Here is a 24190-nt window from a genome sequence, read left to right on the forward strand (position 1 = left end):
AAAAATGAGGAAAGAAAAAAGAAGTTGTCAGTTCTGTTTTTTTACAATTGATTTGAAAGATTCAGTGACCTGCCACATGCAGTTTATTTCAGTGAGAAATACTGATCTGATTACTCAACTCTTAATATAAGCATGAACTTCATGGATCGAACTAGGCAATGTATTGGCAACATGAAACAAATTGCAGACTGCATCAGATCAGCTGTAGTAATTGGATGTGATACTACCATACCAATTATAACAGTCAAAGTAGAGAGTAAAGATTTTGCATTCAGCTGACATTTTTGATGTCCTGCCTCTGTTCAATTGACTTATTTAATCTTTATTGATAGCCCAGTGTACCTTCAGATTCAGTTGTTGACAGAAGGAAATACCTGAACTGCCATTCTCAGTGGACCTTTGTGGGGGCGTATTCTGATTGGCTTTTTTTTTTTACAATTGTTATATTTTTCCAAATGAGCTATGAGTTGATGGGTGGAACCATTAAGTTAAAACTTCCCCCAGGAGCCATCTAAATACCTTTTTCTTTTTGAGTAGTGTTTGCAATGTATTGATGAGTCTTGTTTCAAATGTCTAGCAACGAGAAGAAAGAATCAAAATATTTTTTTAATCTCTATGTGAGCTGATCTGGGAATTATACTTTCACAAAATGTGGGCTTATGGGTTCTTACAGCCCATGTCAAAATAAGGGCTTTTATTGTTGGGTTTTTCAAATAGTGTAGCCATTTACCTCTGCTTGTTCAACTGCATGTGGGTTATTGCAGTTAATAATTTTTGAATTTTACATCTATGTAAAGTGACAATAAATACTCACTGGCAGATGCCTGAAGGCTGATCTTGCATGCAAAGCTTGCTCTTTAGTGTCAAGGTTTTCTTTACTTCATAAGCTGATAAAACCTGAAAGCAAACCATCGTCATGCTTTTGGGAAGCAGGAGAGACAAGAATTTCTTAATGCTAGTCTTATGACAAGAGATTGTTTAACTGAAGCTAAAGTTGGAAAGTTTTTATTAATAATTTGCATAGCAAAAGCATTGCCATGTAGTCATCAAAGCAAGCATTAGGTCAAGATAAACTCAACGTTGCTGCCAAAAGATGAACATTCAGCTGGATCAGTTTCAGGCTCCTGCCCACTGCCTGTAAGTTAGTACTGGTGTAATGGAAGGAGCAAAAATGGTTGGGAGGTCCTATTGGCAGCAGTATTACCCCATGCTGGATTAATGTGACGTTAAAATAATGGTCTTAAAAGTGGAGGAGACTGACTTTCACCTTGCATCAAGTTATTTGGCATTTCACTTTTTTTTTAACCTCTATAAGCTGCTGCTTGTTACTGGTGGATTTTCCTTTCTCTCACAGGAAGGCTGTGTTTTACAAGTCTGCGTTATACTTATGTACTGCTGTTTCTCATTGCTTCTCAGCTTAAATCAGAGAAATAGGGTTACCATTAGTGACCCATGTGGTGATATAAGGCAAGTGTAGGTAGCTTCTTATTTCAGTCTTTCTGTACGGGTAACATTGGAAGATTCTGCTGCCGTATTTCCCCTATCCAGGAAACTGAAAATGACTTTCACTCTGGGATGAAAAGTTGACACAAGTAGAGAGTCATCTGTGCTTTGTTTGCCTCTGAAGAATTCCTGTTGAGCCAGTACTGCAGGTTAGAAGCAGAGGAGGTGCTTCAAGATCAGAGGTGTGGGGTCAGTTCAGTCAGTCTATTTTTGAGTGGATGAAAATGTAATCTCAGTGTGAAGTCTTGGCATATATACCTCCTGTGTGCTACATCCAATTGCATCTCTAGAATGTGGACTTACTGGAGGAGAAGAGTAACCATTATTTGATTTCTGCCTAGTGTCATGCTGATATTTAGTTAAGAAAAACTGAGCTATTAAAATACTGCCAAGACTACAATGCTAATAACTGAAATAAAAAAAATTCATACCTTACTGGAGGAGTTTGTTGCTGTATGCAGAACGCATGCCAGTGGGGGGAGAAAGAAGTGATATGACTCCATCATCTAAGGTTCTGAGCATCAATTTTAAGCTTGAGAGCGCACCTAAGATCCGTACGTTGCACAGTTTTATTTTAGGATGTTTTCATTTTGATTCCTGTAAAGTTAAGTTCCTGTAAGGTAGGTGCAAAAAAAAATTAAAGTGAAAGGAGCTTGAAGACCATCAAAATGTAGGCAGTCTAGCTATTTCTGAGAAGAAAATCAGCATTAGCTTTCATACTGAATAAGCTCTCTGGTAAAAATTGTTAAAGAGCCTTAAAAAGAGTTTCTTCGACATTCTGATTGTAAACTTTACATTGATTACTGTGAAACTTTAAGGAGAATTAAAACTTTATGTTGTAAACTTCACATCGCAACTTCAAGGAGAAACGTTTGAAGTCAATATGGTAAGTCAAAACAACTTGCTTGGTTTTCCAGAACTTTTAAGAAGGTTGTTTGCTTTTTAAAACTGAAAAAAAAAAAAAAAAAAAATTCAATCGCTGCTTGTGTTTTATTGTTTTGTTTTGTGATGTCATGCCTGGCACCAGTTCTGCTCTCAAAAGATAGAAGTCAAGTGATTCATTCTAGAAAATCAGTTAAGCAGAAATTTTAACAGGTCTTTTTGCAGATCAATCTTGATACTTCTCACAGTGCTTATATAAAGCATAGGCATTTTCTCATGTTGGCCCAGATCATTCTTTAGAAAAAAAGGACTAAACATATCCATAGCAGAACTTTAAGAATGGGAGGTTGTCAGAGTAGTTTCGTATTTCAAAGACAGATATGTGAAAGAAGCAGCAAGGCTGAAACTTACATAGTTTTTCTTCTTTGTTTTGAAATGTTCTGTAGTTTCACCCAGAAATACCCACCGGTGAAATTTTTATCAGAAAAGGATCGTAAAAGAATCCTGGTAAGTTGGTATTTTCTCAAGGGTTGTTTTTGGGAAATAAAATTCTGTGGAACGTAATTAGTCTTGTAGAATTAAAGACATGAGCAGCAATAAAGTAAATTACCTTGTCTGTCCTATGTGCTGCGCAGGGTTTAGAGTAGTACTTCACTTACTCTGTGTTGATCTGCTCAAACTCAGCATATAGATAATACACTTGGGCTCTGGTCTGGAGGTTTGACTTGCTAATTAAGCTACTTTTGTTTGCTTGTAACATCTCAGGACTGCGTTGCCAAAGCGTCTTTCATCTCATGCTCCCAGATGGCTTAAACTTGCAGAGACTGGGAAACTTTTTAGACACATCTTGACAGAACACTTCTGTGACTGAATCGGACAATATCTAGTGATAAGACTAGAAAAATAGCTGCTCTGCAGCACTGTTAAGAAGGACCAGTTAATTAGACTGAGGGAGTGTACATCTCTCTGTTATCTTCTATGTTGTTTCTGACATTTTGAAGCATCACAGGTGTTTTAGGGTGGAAGAGAAAAGCAGGTTAAGTCAGGACAAGTAGTTGTCCAAGGCATTCTTAAACTCGAGCAATTGTGTTGCAACATGAGTTTTCCAGTTTTTGTCTACAAACACATTTGAAGTTAGCTGTGTCCTAATTTTTTCCTTCTTTCTGTCTGTCCTGGGGAAAAAAAAATGTCCCCACATTTTTAAGAGGCAGAGGAAGTATAGCTACTTAAGATGTGTAAAAATAGAAGCATGAATTTCTGCCTCTGTAGTAGAGAGCACTGTCTGAGATAAATCCCTGCAAAAGTGCCTAACTTATCTGATATTCTCTTTTGCTTTGATTCTTCAAAATTTTGAAGAAAAGCACTGAAAAGATGCAATTAAAAATGGACTTTGTTTTTACTGCTTTATTAGACAGTAGTCTTCACTGCTATTGAAAAACTTCATAAAGAGTAAGTGTTGTCAAATTACTTTAGTTCTTCAGTGTTATTCTGTCATTTTTATGACAGTCTGAAGAACATGGACCTGTAGACTACCTGTTCCCTTGTTGAATGTGGAAGGTACACTGAGGAAGACATCAGAGTCTTAATCCTGAAAATTCCTAAACTGTGTGCTCATGTATCCAAGTGTAATAAAGTTACCTTAATGTCATGGTTTTTGTGTAAGCAAGAAGATACTTTCAAGACAAGTACCAGTGCAAGCTGTTAATAGGCTATGGAGCTCTTAATATTAGCTTCAAACTTTGCCTCTTAAAGATACTGAGTATTTTGATGATGTCTGTTGCTTCAACAGTGATGGCAAGCAGTTGGAATAGGAGTGTTTTCTGGTGACCTGGAAGTGAACAGCTTTTTGGTGTCTGCATATTTTGTAGAGTTTAAACTACTAAAGAGAAAGCTGGCCAAAAGGACTAGTGAGTTGTTCAGTTGTTTCTTCTCTGTCATGGCTGGGGACTAGTTTGATGGCAACTCAGATGGGCTTTCACAAGCCTTGTGCCCACATGGGCACTTTCATTCTGTTAGAATGTCGCTGTCATAATCTTACAGGAAAAATGTTCTTTTGAGTAGCTGAAATCAGCTTACTTGAGGACTCGTGTAGACCTTGCATGACACTTGGAAATTTCTCAGGAGTAAACATGAGAATCAGCAAGCCAAGTGAACTTTGTTAGATGATTTGCTTCATATTTAGTTGATACTGCATCTTTTCTTGGTGTCTGTTCTAAATTCTGAATGCAGTCTCCAGCTGCAACCTGGAGATACCTGCAGCACTGATCAGACAACAGTTCTAGCAGTTATTTTTTATTATACTGCATCTGTTTGGAGGTGATGGGTAGCAGGGGTGGTATTTCAGCTGAGACTAGATACTCTGCCACTTTCACTCAAAGGAGCTCAAGTCTTCGTCCTGTTGTGCGTGATGTACTACTCGCTCAGTTCTCTGAACTGACTAGGCCACAGGCTGTCGTATGCAAGAGAAGGAATTCTGTTAATATTATGAAAGATAGTGTCGACATTGGTTCAATCTGTTGTGTGGATTTTTTTCTGAATTGAATGTGGTAGACCAATTAAAGCCTAAAATAAATAATATAATTTCCGTGTGGGACATTAGATGTTTTGAATATGACTGCAGACAGCAGAAATGAACCAGTCTAGCAAATACAGAAACTTTTAAGTGTGTCTAGTGGAGGAAATTATCAGTAATATTTGTGCCTTTCAGTAGACGCTGAAGTTACCAAGCATATTGGCACTACTAATTCATTCAATATTTTTATTAATTATGTCACATTAAATAGTGCCTATTTAAGGCCCAGGTGCTGGTGCTTCAATTCTGATATGGAAATGATTCACATACAGTATATGATTTTGTAGATTAATATGTCATGGTGATTTGCAGGAAGTCGTAGTTAGAAATTAAGTATATTGACCTTGCTTTTATGAGTGATTTACAGGAAGGTTGTACAGAGAGCTTCAGTGATAAATCCTCTTTTCTTTTTTAATGTAGCCTCAAGTTATGATAAAAAAAAAAAAATTTATACAGTTGTTTACTTTTCCAGGGGAAATTCAGCTCCTTTTCCAAGTAGTTCTTTTATCTAATACCTATGGAAGTTATATGATAATAATGCTAACATAGATTTAACACAAAAACTACTTACACATTTAAAATAATTGGAAACTTCTTTCCAGACAAAATTGGTTTGTGCTTTTTTTTTTTTTTTTTTTTGCTTGCATATATTATAGAAGAATGCTATAAGCAGTGCATGGTTTGGTTTGGTTTTTTCTCCAAAAGGGAGATGGAGAAGAAGACACCTTCTTTTACTGCACCAAAGACATATTGCGAGCATTGAGTTTGTCTTCTCTGGAATCCTGGAAATAGAAGTAGCAGCAGGGGATTTCCTTGGGCCTCAGCTGAAGGAATAGGTTCAGGTCATCTGCAGAAAACTTTTGTCCTGGTCACCACAAGAAGGCAAAACCCTTGCAACATTCAGCAAGGCTGCAGCTTACTTCCAAGTCAGGATAAGCTTATGGCAGTAGGTTTTCCATGGGTATTATTTTTCCCTTGGTAAGTGATGGCACCTGGCAAAGGGCTGTTCTCCCTCAGCTACCACCCTTCTTCTTTCCTTGTTCACAGCATTCTGCCAGAAACCTGCTCTTCCCTCCTTTCTGTTCTGGGATAGTGGGAGCCCTAAGATTATTTCTTTTTTTTAAAAGAGGTTTTCTCCTAAATCCTCTTTCTCCTTCAGGTTTGTCAAGGAACTGAATCACATACTGAATCTGCTGTAAGGAAGCCCTGACAAACCCAGAAGAATACTAGATAGACCAACTAAATGATTCTTTTATTAACTGGCACTGGTGCTTAACAATGTCTTTGACACACTGATGGCCCTGAATTTTTTAAGAAGGACAGAAGAAATGTAAGAATATGAGAAGTGGACATTCAGGTTCTTCTCCTCATACAGAGGAGTTTTCAGTAGTGGATGGGGAGGGAGTGGGCAGGATAAATGTTCAGGTTTTGACTAGCCCAGAGGGAAAGAACTTTGGGCATCTACATCCTTCTCCACGCAGCACTTTGTCATTGTAGCACATCATTCATTCATTAGATTCCTGCTTGACAATTTCATCATGTCCTTTTGCTGTTTGGTTAGTTGTCACTGCAGCTGAAGAATGGAGATCAGTGGCTGAATGACTTTCAAAATGTGAATTTGATCATGCAGTCATATAATATAACTGATGCCACACAGGGCTTTTACAAGTCCCTTCATTCTTTGAGAGTGGTGATTTGTAATGTGTGTTCTTGAAAACAGTTTATGAAGTGCTGAGAAAATAATTCCTTCTGTGGATTTGTCTGTCTGCATGTGTCACACAACTTCCAGTTCTACTACTTACTGTGTGGACTGCTTCGATACTGAGTTAGTGATTTATTTTGCTTGTTTGTTTGCTGTTAGAGACTGAGGTGCAGAAAGGGGGAAAAATAAAGAACTTCCCTGCTTTTTCTACATCTGCTATGGAACAAGAGTACTTTTTAAATATTTTACTTCTGCTTATTTCTTTGCAGTAAAACATCATAAAGTTCCAAGACAGACAAATGCTGGATGTTGGAGCTAGTGGTATGAGAGGCTGAAAACAGAATGATAGGATGTGCGCTATGGATGCATTAAAACACAAAAGGAATCATTTTGATTTTAGCAGATATTTGAAATGAGAGGTCTTTAAAGTCTTGCTTTCGTCTAAGAATACACTTCCTTCCTTCTATGAAGGGTGAAAGAATCTGTAGTACTTAGAACACCTAACATGTCTTCCATTTAAACCCGACAAAAGCTGGATTTGACATTTCTGATACTATAAATCTTCCACAAAAATAACCTGGCTTTCTGTCATCTCGTTTCTGAGAAATGAGAATTTCAGAGAATTCTCCTCTTACCTTTTTCAGTCTTTTTAGGCTTTGCTATTACATAAAAGGGCACAATCCAATTTGAAGGGAAAAGGGAAAAAAATCTAATCTGAAAAAGAGATTTTGTTGATATGAATGGCTAGCTAAACTTCTAAGCTGGCAGTGATGAAACATGTCAAGCATATCTCTTGAAATTTTAACTGCTGTAAATACTGGATAAAAAAAATTAAGCATGGAAATGGAGTTGTTTCCCCTGGGGTAAGCAAAGATCTGAAAGCTACTGTTCTTCTGTCTTCATGTTTGTAGACTTTGTCTGGTGTTTCTGTAAAAAGAAAAAGAAATTTATACCAACTGTCCTAACGCAGATAACTGGAGGAGCAGGGTTTGTGGGTTCTCATCTTACTGACAAACTAATGATGGATGGCCATGAGGTTACAGTTGTGGACAACTTCTTTACGGGCAGGAAAAGAAATGTGGAGCACTGGATTGGTCATGAGAACTTCGAACTGATAAATCACGATGTCGTTGAGCCCCTGTACATTGAAGGTGAGTAGTTTCTGCTTCAGTATGTGCCCTTTTTTGTGCTTCATCCTCCTAAGTATGTATGTCTGTAAAAAGAATAAAATTTATGCGCTGACTTCTGGATTGGTCTATCTAATACCTGTATCCGTTGTTCATTATTAGCTTAATTTCTTTGACCAATGTGGGCTGAGAGGCTCAGAGCACGTTTGTCTTTGAAATGAGTTCTTCCTTTCTGAGTGGACAGAAGGAAAGAAATCTTAAAAACTTCCTAATGTGACCAATTTTGTGAGAAGGCAAGGTGGCAATGAGTCAGTCTATCTGTCCCATTCATTATCTCACGTCCCTGTGCCTGCACAGGCTTATGCACACGGAGTCTACAGTCTAGAGATGTCATGAACTGAGAAGTTTAGTGTGACTGCAGCCCTGAGTGAGACAGCATAAATCCTACAGCTGTATGTAGTCAGTTGAAAGGAGTATAAACTCTTACAGAGGGCAAATCAGCTCACTTTCCTTAGTTGCCTTATGTGACTTCTGTGGAAAAAATTGCTTCTACTTTAGGTAGAAGCATTCCACAGCCTGTAGAACAGGAAAATGGCAGCACTGCATTTCCTGTTTTTAACAAAAAACCCCCAACCAACCAAAAACCCTAAAGAAAGAAAGAAACAAAAAACTCTACTGCTTCAAAGTAGAATTAAGATCTAAACTGTCATGAACCTCAAACTATTATGCCAGATTGTAAGGCAGCATTTAACATAGCCATATTTGAGAGAGAGATACATTTATTGACTTCTTTGGGAGTATGTAAGGATATAGTGAATCAATGAAAACGTTACTCAAATTAGACTGCAGTTCTGGTGGGTTTACTCCATCCATTTAAAACGGTAGTTGTTTCATTTTTTTAAGCAAAAAATCTGAGATTGTATTTTTTTTAATGCTTGCTGATTTCTAATGGATGGCATTTCAGGGGAAAAATCTCTAGCAATTGCATCTCTGGTGTTATTGCTTGTGGTGAATTCTTGACAACACTATTGAAGCAGTCCTGCTAACACATGCTCCTTCTCTGCTCTGACAATGCACTGGTTCAGTTACTGATGGTTATTTTACTTCAACTTTCTGCTTCCACTGACAGGATAATGGGACTAGGATCTTATTAATTGGCTGTAGGTGCTGGTGGCTTATAGCTCAGCCAGTTCAGTTTGTCAGCTTTCCTAATCTTTCCCCTGCATTACCTGTTTTCTGACTGATTACACTTGAGACGTTCCAAGAGAATTATCGTTGCTAATACTGTTGCCCAGTTACTAGGCACTAATGAATGGGTATTCTTGGATCCTTCAGCTACCTCTCCCGTGCCCTATGTAATTACAACACCAATTCCCCATTTTGTACTGACAACAAATTATAACATGTTATTCAGTGGGCAGCTTATTGAATGTTTTCTCATCCTCCAACAGCATAAATTAAAGCTGGCATGGCTTAATATCAGAGTAAAATTAACTTCGATATACTTATATAGGAACACGATAAAATTTCATTTCAGTGCAGATCTTGTATTCCAATCTAGGAAAGGGGAAGAAAAAAAAAAAGGAGGCAATGAGAGAGAGTTATTTTAAACAAGATTAAGTAGTTGGCATATGGATCAATACATATTAGTCCCAGTTTCTCCTTTTTACTTGTAAATAGAAGTTTGAATGACTGTGAAGTCATGACAAAAGAAAGTTTGTATCTAAAGAATTCCTGTTTATTTGCTTTCCTGGTTAAATAAGGTCATATAAGGATGTTTGACACTGAAATTCCAGAGAGAGTAATCAGTGCTTTATTTCTGAAGGAGATCTCATTTCTGATCTAGAAAAAACAATGTGTGCACTTTTGATATGGAAAGTGAGTTTAGTCTCAAGATGGGTAGCTTTCACTAAATCTCTTGATGCATTCTTTTTTTTAGCTTCACAGTGATGCCCACACAGTCTGCCTTGTCTGAGTTGTTATCTTTGATCCATGACATGAAGTAGCACTCAGCATTTTTGGATCTTGATCTAGACTGGCCAGAGACACAGTACCATTTTGTTTCTCAGCCCTGTGATAACTACAGTTAACTGTAGTGCTGAATGACTTTCTCCTCCTCCACTAGGATTTCCTTTGCTTTAGCATTCGGAGAAGATGTTAGTAGAAAACTCAGAAGACACATCTTTCACTTAAGCTTTGTCAAGCAAAAAACAAAACAAAAACCCCCACAATCTCTCACCCTTAAAAAAACAAAACACACCACCAAAAAACCCGCCCAGAAAACCACCCCTCCATCCTAAAAAAACCCCACCCAAACCATACACCCCACCAAAACCCCAAAAAACTGAACACAAAAATATAAGCCAGTTTCAAGGTGACATCATAAGATGGCAGTCATACCACAAACTAGATTCTGGTAAAAGCAGGTAATACCCCTCAGTCTTGAGGTCTGGTTATCAACTTCCATTAGGCATGTACACCTTCTTGTCCGCAGTAGCTACAGCAGTTGAATAAAACTGGAAGAAAATGTCAGACAGGTATGCACAGCCCCTATCCTTCTCCCACTGGCATTTCTTCTTCCTACTTCTTCAGCACCCTTTGGAATCCTTAAAACAATCTTTTATAGGGTGATACATGCACATTCCCTTTACCCTCAGCCATCTCTTGGATTTGAAAGATGTCCTCCTCAGATGAACTGTTTCATAGAATCATTAAGGTTGGAAAAGACCTCCAAGATCATGAAGTCCAACCATCAACTCAACACCCCATGCCCACTAAACCATGTCTTGAAGTGCCACATCTACACATTTTTTGAACACCTCCAGTGATGATGACTCCACTACCTCCTCGGGCAGGCCTTTGGTTTCTTTTCAGTTGTTTGTGGGTTTTTTGTTTGGTTTGGGTTTTTGATTCCAAAATCAAAAACCTCCAGTGCTTCACTGCTTAAACAGGAGCTCTTCATAAAATACTCGTACAATACTTCTAAAATTGCAGTTCCTGGAACCTGAAGGCAAAATAGGTTAGTGAAGGGTAGTTCCATTCTGATGCTGAAAGGAAGACTTTTAAAACAAATTAAGTGCATTGCCTAACTAATGTAATATGAAATAAGAGAAGAAAAGAGCTTGTAAGTGATATGTAAGGAAGAACTATTTCATCACTTGCTTCCTGAGATGAATTCAAATAATGTGAAAATCACTTAAATAAAGCTGATTTTCACTCTGCAAAAATTCCACCACAGCTTGTTGAAAACTAGATTTGGAAAGGATTGTGAAGGGATAGGTAGAGAGAAACAGCATAAAACTCAGGTCAGAGTTCAGCTGTGCATTGGCTGCAGGTATCTTTAGATTTCTTCATTTTTCTGAGGCACTGCTTGAATTACTTGCTGTCTGCAAGCAGTGGCCAGCAGCTTCTTTGAACATTTCTTTTGTCAGCATCCAGTCTACCCCTTTTCTTTGGTTTTATGACAGTACCGTGCTGGGGGAAGGGGATGCTTATGTTCAGAGGCATAACTTGAGGCACTCATTTTCATTCATATTCATGGCTCACCTGTAGGAGGCATGTCCAAGTTCAACAGACCAATTAATTTTTACCCCATGCTACTTCTTTGTATTAGTGCCTCAACACAAGAAATACTGCAAAATAATTAGATTAAATTTTATTCACTGCTGAAACTTACAATGTCAACAGTGACCAAAATAAGGAGAAATTATTCCATATCACACTTCATCACACAGAACAATTAACTATCTTCATGTTGCAGACAGAATCCTAGAAGTTTCAGTTGCATTAGCAATACGGGCAGGGCTTTGAATTGAGCCTGAGCTGGAAGCTTGCTTCCTCCAGCACTCACCATGTTAGGCTGTCTTTGAATCTATAGATTGCCTTCTGTGAAAAGCTCTCTTTTGATGCTGCACTGGAGTTGACAGTGAATGGAAGTTGATATGAGAGCAAATAGCAGAGCAATCTGCTACATGAAATTGTATTTCTCTGCACTTTTTTATGTGAGAATAAGTCCTCACCAATGTGACACATCTGCCAAAATTGTATCTCTCTAGCTTTCTGGGCTGTTTTGACATCTTTTAGGCAGCTGGTTATCTCTACTGTAGAGATTAACAGGTGTAGACCAAAGAGAGTGTGGCAACATACAAGAAGTATATATATTTTGTGGCATCTGCTTGAGCATACTAACTGTCAAATATCATTACTGTCAAAATGGTAAAACTTGGGGTTGATGGAGTCATGCAGATTGCCTTAGAAGCTGATCCTGTGTTTATTGTTCTGTGTGAGGAGATTTGATTTGAAATAATTCCTCCTTGTTTTGGTCACTATTGACATTGTAAGCTTAAGCAGTGAATAAAATTTAATTATAAATTATTTTGCAAGATTTCTTGTATTGGGCAATAATGCAAAGATGCAGCAAGGTGTAAACGTTGCGATGCCTCTTAGAGATGAGCCAGTGTGCACTCACAGGAGCTATGAGCTTGCCTAATAGACTTAAAACTTCCATTTAATCTAGAGAAATGTGACTATACATGCAAGTGCACTTAACTAAGGATTCAGAAAGAAAATAGGTTAGATATTCTACCTTGCCAACTTTGCCAGTGTTTTTAAAGCTTTATTATCAGAACATGTACTTATCTTAAAAAGGACATAACTTTTTAATATGAAGGAGATGCTTGTGTTTTGAAGGCTTTTAAGTATTCTAAATTTTTTTGTTGATTAAAGGATCGTTAAAAATAGGTACATTTCACATGGATAAATCAAGTCATGTATATACACTGTCACACTAACCACTCTGCATTTTATATTAGAGAGTGGTCAGGAAGCAAAGGATTGTGTACTTGCTTTGTCAAATGAAGTTTGGGAATCGGGGAAGAAGGGGAAGCCTTAACAGGAAACGCTTTCCTCTAACATTTCAGTGTTCTCAGCTAGTTGAGAGCAGGTAATAACTTTGTATTTGATCCGACCCCCCCCCCCCCCTTGTATCTCATATACAGCCTGTGCTGTTTAAGCAAGTATAGTTACATTTAAATGGGGGAAAAGGAAAATTTGGGCGTTTGCTTTTTTTTTTTTCCCATTAAGGATGCTTTTACCCTGTTTTTGGCAGCAGGATTAATTTAAAACTGGGAAAAAAAACTCATTATGGCACAGACACTGTGAAAGTTAAACCTAACAGGGCTAACAATAATCAATAAATTGTCCAAGTACAACATTATATTTTATATTGTTGTAATTTGCTACTGCTTGTTAATTATTAACCACCTGAGAAAACGGTTGAAAGAAAAATGTTTGAGTGTACCATTTGACTAATAGTGCTCTGTTCTAGGGCAAGACAGCTTTATGCTATGCAGTATTGTCTCCTGTCAGAATAGCAGCTAGCCTTGAACTTTTCCAGGTTCTTTCAGGTTTCAGTGCTGAGGCTTCTTAAAACAAAAGCAAACTTTCCTTTTGTAACACATAGAAGGAATTGCTTTCCCTTCTGCCATTCTAATTCTTATATCACCTTTTGACTACTTTTCTTGGATGACCTTGTTAGGGGATTTGTTCTTTTTCTTAAGCATCACTATCTCTTATTTGATCTTATGTTTAATTTTTTTTTGGCATTTGTTTATCCACGTTCATCTTTTTTTAAGTAGTTCTGGCTAACTGATTCATATTACATAGAAGACAGAAAGATATTTTTATATTTACAGTAGTTGTATTATGAAAGACTTGCAGTCTGAGGTTTTTTGAGTAACAGTCACTGCTTGTGAAAATGAGTCCAGTTTTTAATGGTTTGGTTTTTTATAATTTATTATAATTATAATCAACTCTAATATGCTGACGTTAGGATTTGCCTAAGGTTTTTATGATTACCAATGTTAATCAGCTAGTATCTTGGGATTATTTTAGGTTTCCTGTTTAAGACTGATTCTGGTTGTATTGGGTCTGGCTGAGATAGAGTTAATTCTCCTTATAACAGCCCTTATAATCCTGTGCTGTGTATTGGTAGCTAGAAGAATGTTGATAATACAGCAGTGTTTTGGCTGAGCAGTGTTCCCACAGCATCCAGGTTTTCTTTCCTACATTCCTCTGCCACCCCACTAGTAGGCTGGGGGTGGGCAACATCTTGGGAGGGGACACAGCCAAACGGACCAAAGGGATATTCCATACCATATGACATCAGCTCAGTGATAAAAGCTAAGAGAAAGGAGGAGGAGTGGAGGGGACACTCAATTTTTCAACGTTTGTCTTCTGGAGCAACCGCTATGCGTACTGAAGCTCTGCTTCCTGTGAAGTGGCTGGACATCGCCTGCTGATGGGAAGTAGAGAGTAAATCTTTTGTTTTCTTTTGCTTCCATGCACAGCCTTTGCTTTTTGCTTTATTAAACTGCCTTTATCTTGACCCACGTGTTTGGTTGGGGTTTTTTCCCCCATCCTGATTTCTCCCTCCATCCATCCTAATTTCTCCCCCTTGTCCTACTGAGGAGTGAAATGATAGAGTGGCTTGGTGGCACCTGACATCCAGCCAAGGTCAACCCACCACACTGGTGTACTGCGCAGCTTACTGAGTTTTTTTCAGTTCTTTAAATTTCACGGAGTGAGCTGAGCTTTTTGAAGCTCTGAAGTACGAAGATAGCAGCTTTCCTGATGGCCTGTTACAAAACCAAAGTTGGGTGAAGTCCTGTGCACTTGTTTTCCTTGTATCAGATACCGTTTATGATACCTATACATGTCTTATGAACTACCTTGGTAGAAATGACTGCCACGCTTGTTCTGGAAATACACCATTTTATGAAAATGGGTAAAATAGCTGAAAATAAACAAGTAAGCCTGACTACCAGATGACTAGACAACAAAGCACAATTCATTTAGCTTAAGGTAGAAATAAACTGAAGTAGGAAAAGTTGGAGAGAGAAGGAAGTCCTGCTTGATGATACATGTGGCCTTTGAACTTAAAATCTGTTACAGCCTTTATTTTCTTATGTCTCTGTTCTCTTGTGGTAGGAATAATTGTTAAATTAAGAATCATAGAATTATAGAATGGTTTGGGTCAGAAGGAACCTTAAAGTTCATCTAGTTCCAACCCCTCTGCCATGGGCAGGGACACCTTCCGCTAGACCAGGTTGCTCAAAGCCCCATCCAACCTGGCCTTGTACACATCAGGGAAGGGGCACTACAGCTGCTCTGGGCAACCTGTTCCAGCACCTCACCACCCTCACAGTAAATAATTTCTTCGTAATATCTAACCTAAATCCGCCTCCTTTCAGTTTAAAACATGTTATCCCTCATCTTATCACAACACTCCCTGATAAGGAGTTCCTCCCCAACTTTTCTGTAGGCCCCCTTTAAGTACTGGAAGGCTGCAATAAGGTCTTCCCGGTGCGGTCTCTTCTCCAAGCTGAACAACCCCAACTGTCTCAGTCTGTCCCCACAGGAGAGGTGTTCCATCTCTTTGACCATTGTTGTGACCCTCCTCTGGACCCTCTCCAACAGGTCCATGTCTTTCCTGCGCTGAGGGCTCCAGAGCTGGACGCAGGACTCCAGGTGGGGTCTCACCAGGGCAGAATCACCTCCCTCGACCTGCTAGGCACACTGCTTTTGGTGCAGCCCGGGATATGGTTGGCCGCCTGGGCTGTGGGTGCACTTTGCCAGCTCATGTCTGCTTTTTCATCCACCAGTACCCCCAAGTCCTTCTCATCAGGGCTACTCTCGATCCCTTCATCTCCCAGCCTGTACTGATACCGGGGGTTGCCCCGACCCAGGTGAGGGACCCTGCCCTTGGCCTCGTTGAGCCTCATGAGGTTCGCACGGGTCCTAGTCTATACTCAGGGCTGTGGTGTAACTGTTTAGGTTTTTTGTACTAGGCTCTATTTTGCTGTTGTGTGGAATATGTATTTCCTATGGATGATTGAATCTTTAGGTGTGTTTATGCAGCAAATTTAATTAGTTAAGACTGGGACTTGCACTACCTGGGCAATCTGTTGCCAGTACCCGAGCTACCTTATTTTAAATTATGTTTGGTATCAGTATACCTTCATTGATTGTAATGTATGGTCTAGTGTGTTGGTTAATTACATTTCATAATTGGGGTGGGGGCTGGAATCTCTGTATTCGAGAGGTTTTTGAGGTGGGTTTTTTTTTTTCTGATAAAGCAAAAATGCTGTATTATCTGAAGTGCAGCATAGAACACCAGTGGAGCAAAGGCAGTTGGGGGAAAAAGGACAAAAGTTGCATGCCCGTATCTTGGCATATATAGTTAGATATAAATATGATACCAATCCCATTAACATTTCATTGACAAGTGGCTTACAAATCAAAATACGATCTATATTTCCCAGAATGTTTCTGCTGGTATTAAAAAATGTTTCTGCCATCTTTGCTTGGGATTCCATTTGAGAAAAGTATTGTGAAGCTGGTAGTTACTTAAAAACCTGATGGTAATAGAATGTTGCATATACTTTTGCAGCTTCTAAACATCTCTGAAGTACTTGTAACTAAAATTTTTACAAGTGAAAAACATCAACATCCAGACGGATTTCTGTATCTGTGTCAATAGTGTTGATATATACTATGCTTTTCTTTGTGTTTTACTAAAGATTAAGTCTTGCTTTGGTTTGCGCATATATATATAAACTGTAGTAACAAAAGTGCTGAGTTCCAATGTTAGGAAATGCAGAAATAAGTACTTGTTTCTTGAACCTTATGTTTTCTCATTCAATATGTTACAAGAGAAAATAATAATGCTTTCTTTCCTCCTCTCTCGTTTTCTGTAGTGGACCAGATCTATCATCTAGCATCTCCTGCTTCTCCTCCAAATTATATGTATAATCCTATAAAAACATTGAAGACCAACACTATTGGGACATTAAACATGCTGGGTAAGTGGAAATTTTTTTTCTTACTTATCTTTGTCAGACATAATGTAATCTGGACAGAGTTATTGGAGGGAAGGGAGAATGAAGCAGATGAGTTGAACATTTTAAAACGTTGATTCTTTAAGAAAAATAAGGTGGGGTTTTTTTCCTCTCTCTGAAGATTTTTGTACTTTTCCTTTAAATATATGTGCAGGTGAACTCTTGACAACATGCAAAAAGCTATCAAAGCACAAAAACTTCATGCCTGTAACTTGACTATGGAGTCATAACAGTGCAATAACTACAGAAGTCATAGAAACAATTAAGAGCATGGGATTTTCATAGTAAAGTTGTGTCCATGACTGCACTTCTCACCTTGGTGACTGTGGAACATGCCCACGGTTGGCATGAGTGACTGTTCCTTTCCACCACAGCAAACATTGAACTAGGTGGAACTGTGTTGGCTCTGTAAACCCTGAACATCAAGAGTACTGCACCTTCTTGCGCATGCCATGGCTAGCAAATTCTGCAACAATGTTTAATGTCTAGCTTCATGCTAGATAACTACAAGGCAACATTTTCAGCTTGTCTGTTGGTTTTGATGCTGGGAATGGGCCTATGAAAAGAAACCCTCAAGCTTTCACTACTTTTTCTCCCATCTTTGATTCATTTGGCATATACTGCAGCTTGAACTGGATGTCAGTGATCCTAAGAGTTATTATGAGGCAAAAAAATTCCTGGGCATTAGCTCAACTGAGTTTCTCATTTGAGTGACACTCTAGTGAGTACAATTCAGAGAATTAAGTGATTTAGAAGCTATTGAGGTACCAGACAGTTGTACAGCATAGGTGAGAGACTTCTTTGGCCATGCCAATTTGAAGGCCAGAAGGTCATTGAAATGGAATGCAGAATAATCTCAGGTGATGGGTAGGATAATCCAGACAGTTTTAAGGGGCATAATAAAGGGAAAATGATTGATTTTGTCCTACTACATGTTATTCCGTGTGAGTTTCTTTATATAGGTTATCTTTAAGTTTTGGTAGTCGTAATAATTAGTGCGTTGTTTCAAGATCCTGATTTCATAACTGGAAGGGTTTGTGCTTCCTTGACCTTTATTTAGGGTGTAATATATTAAGTTCTTGGATCTTGGTTCAGTGTAACTTTTAGTCCCAGAAGCAAACACATCACACATGTGGGTGCTGCTCTGCTGTTTCTCAAGTTTTCTAGCTTGGGAGTGGGAGCTATGGATGTGATTTACAGCTGGATTTATCTAGAGAGAGAAATCGAATTCTCTTTAAAACATGTAAAACAAGATCACACTACAGCAGTTAACATGACTAAAAGATTCTTGCACTTGCTTTAATAAAGTTGTTCTTTCCCTGTTGCCCAAAATTTAGGGTTAGCTAAACGTGTTGGAGCACGGCTGCTGCTGGCCTCTACATCAGAGGTATATGGAGGTAAGAAGGATAAAACAGTGTTTAGAGCTCTTGAGATGTGACTGTGTAAAAGGGTATTTACAAACCTTTTGTCAGGTGATAGAATGATAGATTTTCATCACTGTCGCAGCTCGATTTCTTTATCAGATGTACTTCTCACATTAGTACTGCTTTAAATCTCTAGTTGGAGTGGTGGAAGGAGGCTGACTTTGTCTAACTTTCCTGTGTCTTAGTTTATGTCTCTTTTTCCAAAGGGCTTGTGGGGGAATTTTGAGTTTTGAACTCAAATTGAAATCCAGATGCCATAATGAAAACCTGTGAAGAAAGATAATTTCAGTAGTAAATCTGCATGTCTCTTCCCCAGTTGCTTACGAATTGTATTGTTACCATTTAGCAATTGCCCTAGTGTGTAAGAGACAGGGACATAACCTCCAAGCTAACAAAATAGTGATTGTGCATGCAGGCTGTTGTGGTGTCTCTTAAAATGTAATACTCGGCAATAGTGCCGTATCTCTCCATCCTCCTCGTACTGTTACTGAGAAGTGAAGTAGTGAGAGAACGGCTGACAGAACTGCTAGCTAGATGCAATGAGAATCTTTAGTGCTTCCTTGGGTTGTGTAACAGACTGTGTGCCTACTAGAGAAACTTCCTGCTGTTGTGAACTCTTGCCTAATTGATACTAGCAATGTTGCAAGGTTAATGGAGATATTCAGGCACAGTCACCAGCTCAACATCGGTAGTTGTGAGAGTCTAGGCTTTAAAAAACAAACAAGCAAACAAAAATATTCATCACTGTAACAAGATATAAAACTTTGTCAAAACTTTGTGAGGAAGGACAAAAAACATAACTTCAAGGAGTACACTTTTGGTGGAATAACTTCAGTCAAGAGATTCAGAGTAAATACTAAGAGATCCACTAAGATGACCAGGCAACCAAATAAACAGCTTGACCATGTGCAACATTCCTACTGCCTCTCTCACCTTTGCTTATCCATGGTCAGGCTCCACAGAGAAAAATGGTAGTCCCAAGGACTCTTCTGTAATTGAACAAACTCCCTTCTAGAGCAGGGGACCCACAGGCAAAAAAAACAAACACACACCAGATTTTGTAGCCTCACTGCTGTGCTGCAGTCTGCCTGCTGAAGTGGAAAACTTGAACTCACATTATCAGTCTTTGTTGTGCTAGTAAAGCCAGTGGAGAGAGTCTACTCACATCGCACTCTGACTAAACAGACAAAGCCGTTTTGCTGAAAAATAAGGGACAGAAAATAAAGTCAGAAGATCTCTCTTAGCTCTTTCCACAGGAGTTCTTAAGGAGTTCCTCAGGAGTGTTGTATAGAGAGTTTCCAAGTGCTTCATAGGGCTTGCTCTGACAGAAAGGAGGCATAAACTGAAGCAGACTTTCAGATCACAGCACCTTCTGGGGCCCTTTTAAGCATGCTACAGGCTTTTATAATCATGTAAAACCTCTCTGCCTTTAGCATTGCTGTGTGGCTCTTCTGTGGCAGGAATTCATATGTAATCGTGTCTGTGATTAGCATAAAAACTGGGAGGGTTAATCAGAACTGACCGTCAAAGTTGTTTCAAAAATCAGCTGGTAACACTTGAGAGTTCTGTAGTAATGTATGCAAACTTCAAACCCGGTGAGGACAGGGCTGCACAGATAGCAGAGTGGGGAAATGTAAAAAAGTGATTATATCATTTCAAGCATATAGCATGCACATGCACAGAGATTCCTAGGAGGTTTTTGGTTGGTGGTTGTTTTTTTGTAATGAAGAACTTCTGTATTAGGTCAACCCAAAAACTGCCTAACCTGATTGTCTGTGCCCAGTGATAGCTAGTAAAAATGCTTAGGGTGAACCAGAAGAAACATAACAAGTACATTGTGGTACATAGTGCTACTCTTTCTTCTTTAAGAAACGCAGTACTTCTCTATTTTGTCCATTTTGCTTTCGTTGTTTCTTATTTTATAAAACTTGAAGATGCTTTACTTTCTTTTTTTTCCAAATACAGTAAAAAGTGCTGTCTCCATAACCTATAATGTTTCCTCTGATTTACATTAGATAAGAGTCTTATTTGTGCCCTACCTCGGTCCATTTTTGCAGAGAAGAGTTGAATTTAACCCTCTGTTTGCACAGTCTTTTAAGGGAAAGCCGGTGATGGCTGTTGTATGCTCGGTTATCTTACTAGAGTCTCACATCTTCGTAACTGTCATTTTCATGGTTCTAGTGGATACACTTTTAAGGAGTAGTGTTGAAACTTAGTATTATTTAAATGCATAGTCCAGATAGAAGGTGTTGAATTGTATAACACCAATGAACTACTGAAAGATTCATTATATATAGTCACTCTTTTGATAGAAGGTAATTAAGGTGCTTTTTTTTCCCCATAGATCCTGAAGTTCACCCCCAAAATGAGGATTATTGGGGCCATGTGAATCCAATAGGTCCAAGAGCCTGCTATGATGAAGGGAAGCGGGTTGCAGAAACCATGTGCTATGCATACATGAAGCAGGTATTAAATTTGTAACAGATTCAGTAAATTTCCTGTAATTATGAAGGCCAAATGTGTGGCAAAACTGGAATATGAGTGTTTAGGGGTAGGAAGGCAAAAGAGGATGTCTTGAGCAGGAGCTGCAAAATCTGTTTTCTTTAATGCAAAAGTTTTATTGCTCCCATCTGTTGTGTTTTTCAGATGAGCAGTGTTCTTCAAGAAATGTGCTTTAGCCTTCTTGATAGACATATTATGTCTTTCAGTGTCATAGATAGTTTTTAGACATATTAAACTGAGGTGACCTTATTCATTTGTGAGTCAAGTAACAGAGTTGTTTTAAGTTGGTCCTGTAACTGAGCAGTGCTTTGATGAATAGGGTCATTACTGATAAATGTGGAGTGTTTAATAGGCATAATTGAAATCAGAATATACAGGTAAAAATGAGGAAATTCTTTAATGAGTACCCATATAGGAGCATTGTATTTTAAATCACTTTAGAAATGTCTTAAATTACATAGGTGTAAATACAGCCCTTAAGGAAAGACATGAATACTTAGCTATGTAATATGTTTTTTTAGACAAATACAGTAACATGAGGTTAAAAATGCAATTTAAAATATGTTTGTGAAGTGATACATGCCAGTTTCTGTGGGGTTTATATCAAGAAGTAGAAATTCATTATTAACTAACCTGGCATTGACCCTTTACCAGTATGTGATTCTTCCCTTATTTAATTGCTGTTCAGCTAGTCTTTGGGAGACTACTTGATTAGAAAATATGGCATACTAAAGAAAATCATATCACAGTTCTTAGTGTTTGCAGCCTTAATATACAAAGATATAAATCAAAAAAACTTAGTATATTCTGTAGAATTTTAAACCTTTAAATAATAAAGTATTAAGGGCTTTTAAAAACTTTGAAAACAGAATTAAACTTAGGGGTAAGACTTTAGGGATGGTATTTTAGTACAGAGGTTGTAGTAATTTTCTCTTATCTCTTCTGCCAAACAGAGAAGGCAGAGGTCCTGTCTCCTTTGTTCTCTTTTAAATCATTTCAGATACGATATGGGGCTACTGCTCTTGCTCAGGATGATGTCTTCTATACTTCACTGTAGGACAATATTCCTCGTGGATCTGGAAATCTGTTTGCAGTTGAATGTTGTAGTTTTTATGAGAAATTCTTGTGCTGTAGGGTATTGAATTTTTTGCAAGTTTGTAGTACACACTGCAGTATTCTTTTAGAACGGCAAGACTGTAGGTCATTTTGAAAATCATGGGCTGTATCTTAAAGCCACAGGATGAGTCATTATGCAGTATTTACAAAGGGTAGTAAAAGTTTGTAAGGTGTAACTGCAGTGCACACATACATTAAATAAAAACTCATGATGCAAATGAGTTCTCGGTCTTAGAGGCAGCTCTGTGAGATAATTCTTGTACTTTATTATGGGCTAGTGAAGTCTGCCCAAGCTTGTCTCACATTCAGGTATATTCTCAATACTGTTCAGCTGTTTGTTTTTCAGAGTTTAGAGGATAACTGTTATAAGCGGAGGAAACATTATCTTTCGCTAGTGGAAAGGTCTCACTTCTGCTATGAAAATAAGCATTGTGCTTTTAAGAGGGTTTTCAGACAGGAGTGACCTAGCCTAAAGCAATTGGTTTTACAGGGTTTTAGGCTAAAATATTTCCAGAATCTTCTCAGCTTCAATAAAAAGAAGAAACAAGCAAAGTTATTTCTGCATTTTTTGTCATTTCTTTCCACAGATTTCTTATTATTGTAAAATAAAAATTAACTTCTACATTATACTTCTAGACAGGCTGTTTGAATCAGAACAGTTCTCGCATCTAGTCAAAGATGACTCTAGTCACAGTAGTCAGAGGTCCTCAGTAGCCTGTCCTGACCAAGATCTTTTTGGTGTGCTCTTTTCTACTGTCAGTATTGTTTTCTTCTCTTATTTTGACCCTATGAATTAAGCATTTTTTTAATTTATCTCCTTTTTACAACTGCTGTCTTTAAACAAGTCCAGCAGAACTTTTGTTATCAAGGAGGCCAAAGGCAGTAGTAGCATTCAGTAATGTATAAGCATCTGCTTGAAAGGAGAGGTGGGGAGTGAAATATCTGTATTCACAATGCATGTACACAAGCTCATCGCATCCCATGTGAGGCACCTGAGTGTGTGGTTTGAGAGGATATTTGCTGTAAGCTTCTGGGAACAGCTCTCCTTGCATAAATTCATGTGGCAATGTAGGTCAGCCATGCTCTTTAGTGTGAGTGGAAGTATCTCCTTCTGGAACCTTTCTCAAGCCACAGGAAGCTTTAGTTCCTTGCCCTGTTCAACTCAGATTAATTTAAATACTAGTCAGAATCTGACATTGCCTTCGTGGGAGGAATCCAGTACGTTTGCGTAGGCATGTCATAAATACAAATACACAGCATTTTAAATGTTTAGCATATTAAGGGTGTTTTGTGAATTAGATTTCGTTTTTCCTCTCATACCATTGATCTGTAAGGAAATTCTCCAGAGCTGAAGCAACACATCAGGTCACCATGTGCATTGGGTTTGCATGGCAAGGTTTGGTAACAGGGGGACTACAGGGTGGCTTCTGTGAGAAGCTTCCCCTGTGTCCGACACAGCCAACACCAACCGGCTCCAAGATGGACCAAGCTGAGCCTGTTGGCAATGGTGGCAGCACCTCTGGGGTAACAGAGTTAAGAAAGGGGAGAGGAAAAAACCACCTGGGCAATTGCAGCTGAAGAGAGGAGTGAGAATGTGTGAGAGCAGCAACCCTGCAGACCCCCAGGTCACAGCAGAAGGAGGGGCAGGAGGGGCTCCAGGCACGGGAGCAGAGATCCCCCTGCAGCCCCGGGGGAAGCCTGTGATGAGGCTGGCTGTGCCCCTGCAGCCATGGAGCTCCACGCTGGAGCAGATCTCCACCTGCACACGGGGAGGGCCCCACGCCAGAGCAGGGGTACGCATGAAGGAGGCTGTGACCCCGTGGGAAGCCCGTGCTGGAGCAGGCTCCTGGCAGGACCTGTGGCCCTGTGGAGAGAAGAGCCCAGGCTGGAGCAGATTTGCTGGTAGGACTTGTGACCCCTGGGGGACCCACGCTGGAGCAGTCTGTTCCTAAAGGACGGCACCCCATGGAGGGACCCAGGCTGGAGCAGTTCATGAAGAACTGCAGCCTGTGGGAAGGACTCATGTTGGAGAAGTTCATGGAGGACTGTCTCCCATGGGAGGGACCCCACGCTGGAGCGGAGGAAGAATGTGAGGAGTCCTCCCCCTGAGGAGGAAGGAGCAGCAGAGACAACGTGGGATGAACTGATTCGTTCCCCTGCACCACTGCATCAGAGGAGGTGGAGAACTTGGCAGTAAAGTTAAGACCAGGAAGAAGGGAGGGGTGGGGGGAAGGTGTTTTAGGATTTATTTTTATTTCTTATTCTCCTACTCTGATTTGATTGGTAATATATTAAACTAATTTCTCCAAGTCCAGTCTGGTTTGCCCGTGATGGTAATTGCTGAGTGATCTCTCCCTGTCCTTATCTCAACCCACGAGCGTGGTGGCAGAGCTGAAAGAGGAAGTGGAGAGGCTGAGGAGCATTAGGGAGTGTGAGAGAGAGAGATTGGTGGAGCCCCACCCGGC

General features: G+C 39.2%; 1 protein-coding gene across 1 annotated transcript in view; it reads left to right on the forward strand.

The window, feature by feature from the left end:
- Positions 1–20573, forward strand: part of LOC104624065 (UDP-glucuronic acid decarboxylase 1) — a gene marked incomplete at both ends in the record, with an annotated part of 26980 nt that extends 6407 nt beyond the window's left edge. Inside the window, 5 exons of the mRNA XM_010291367.1 lie at positions 2832–2892; positions 7630–7810; positions 16543–16647; positions 18021–18080; positions 20452–20573. Of these exons, the coding sequence (XP_010289669.1) occupies positions 2832–2892; positions 7630–7810; positions 16543–16647; positions 18021–18080; positions 20452–20573 (529 nt within the window). The remainder of the gene's footprint in view (positions 1–2831; positions 2893–7629; positions 7811–16542; positions 16648–18020; positions 18081–20451) is intronic.
- Between the last annotated feature and the right edge of the window lie 3617 nt (positions 20574–24190).

Source organism: Phaethon lepturus, unplaced genomic scaffold (assembly GCF_000687285.1).
Source record: "Phaethon lepturus isolate BGI_N335 unplaced genomic scaffold, ASM68728v1 scaffold14320, whole genome shotgun sequence".
In the NCBI taxonomy this organism is placed as follows: Eukaryota; Metazoa; Chordata; class Aves; order Phaethontiformes; family Phaethontidae; genus Phaethon; species Phaethon lepturus.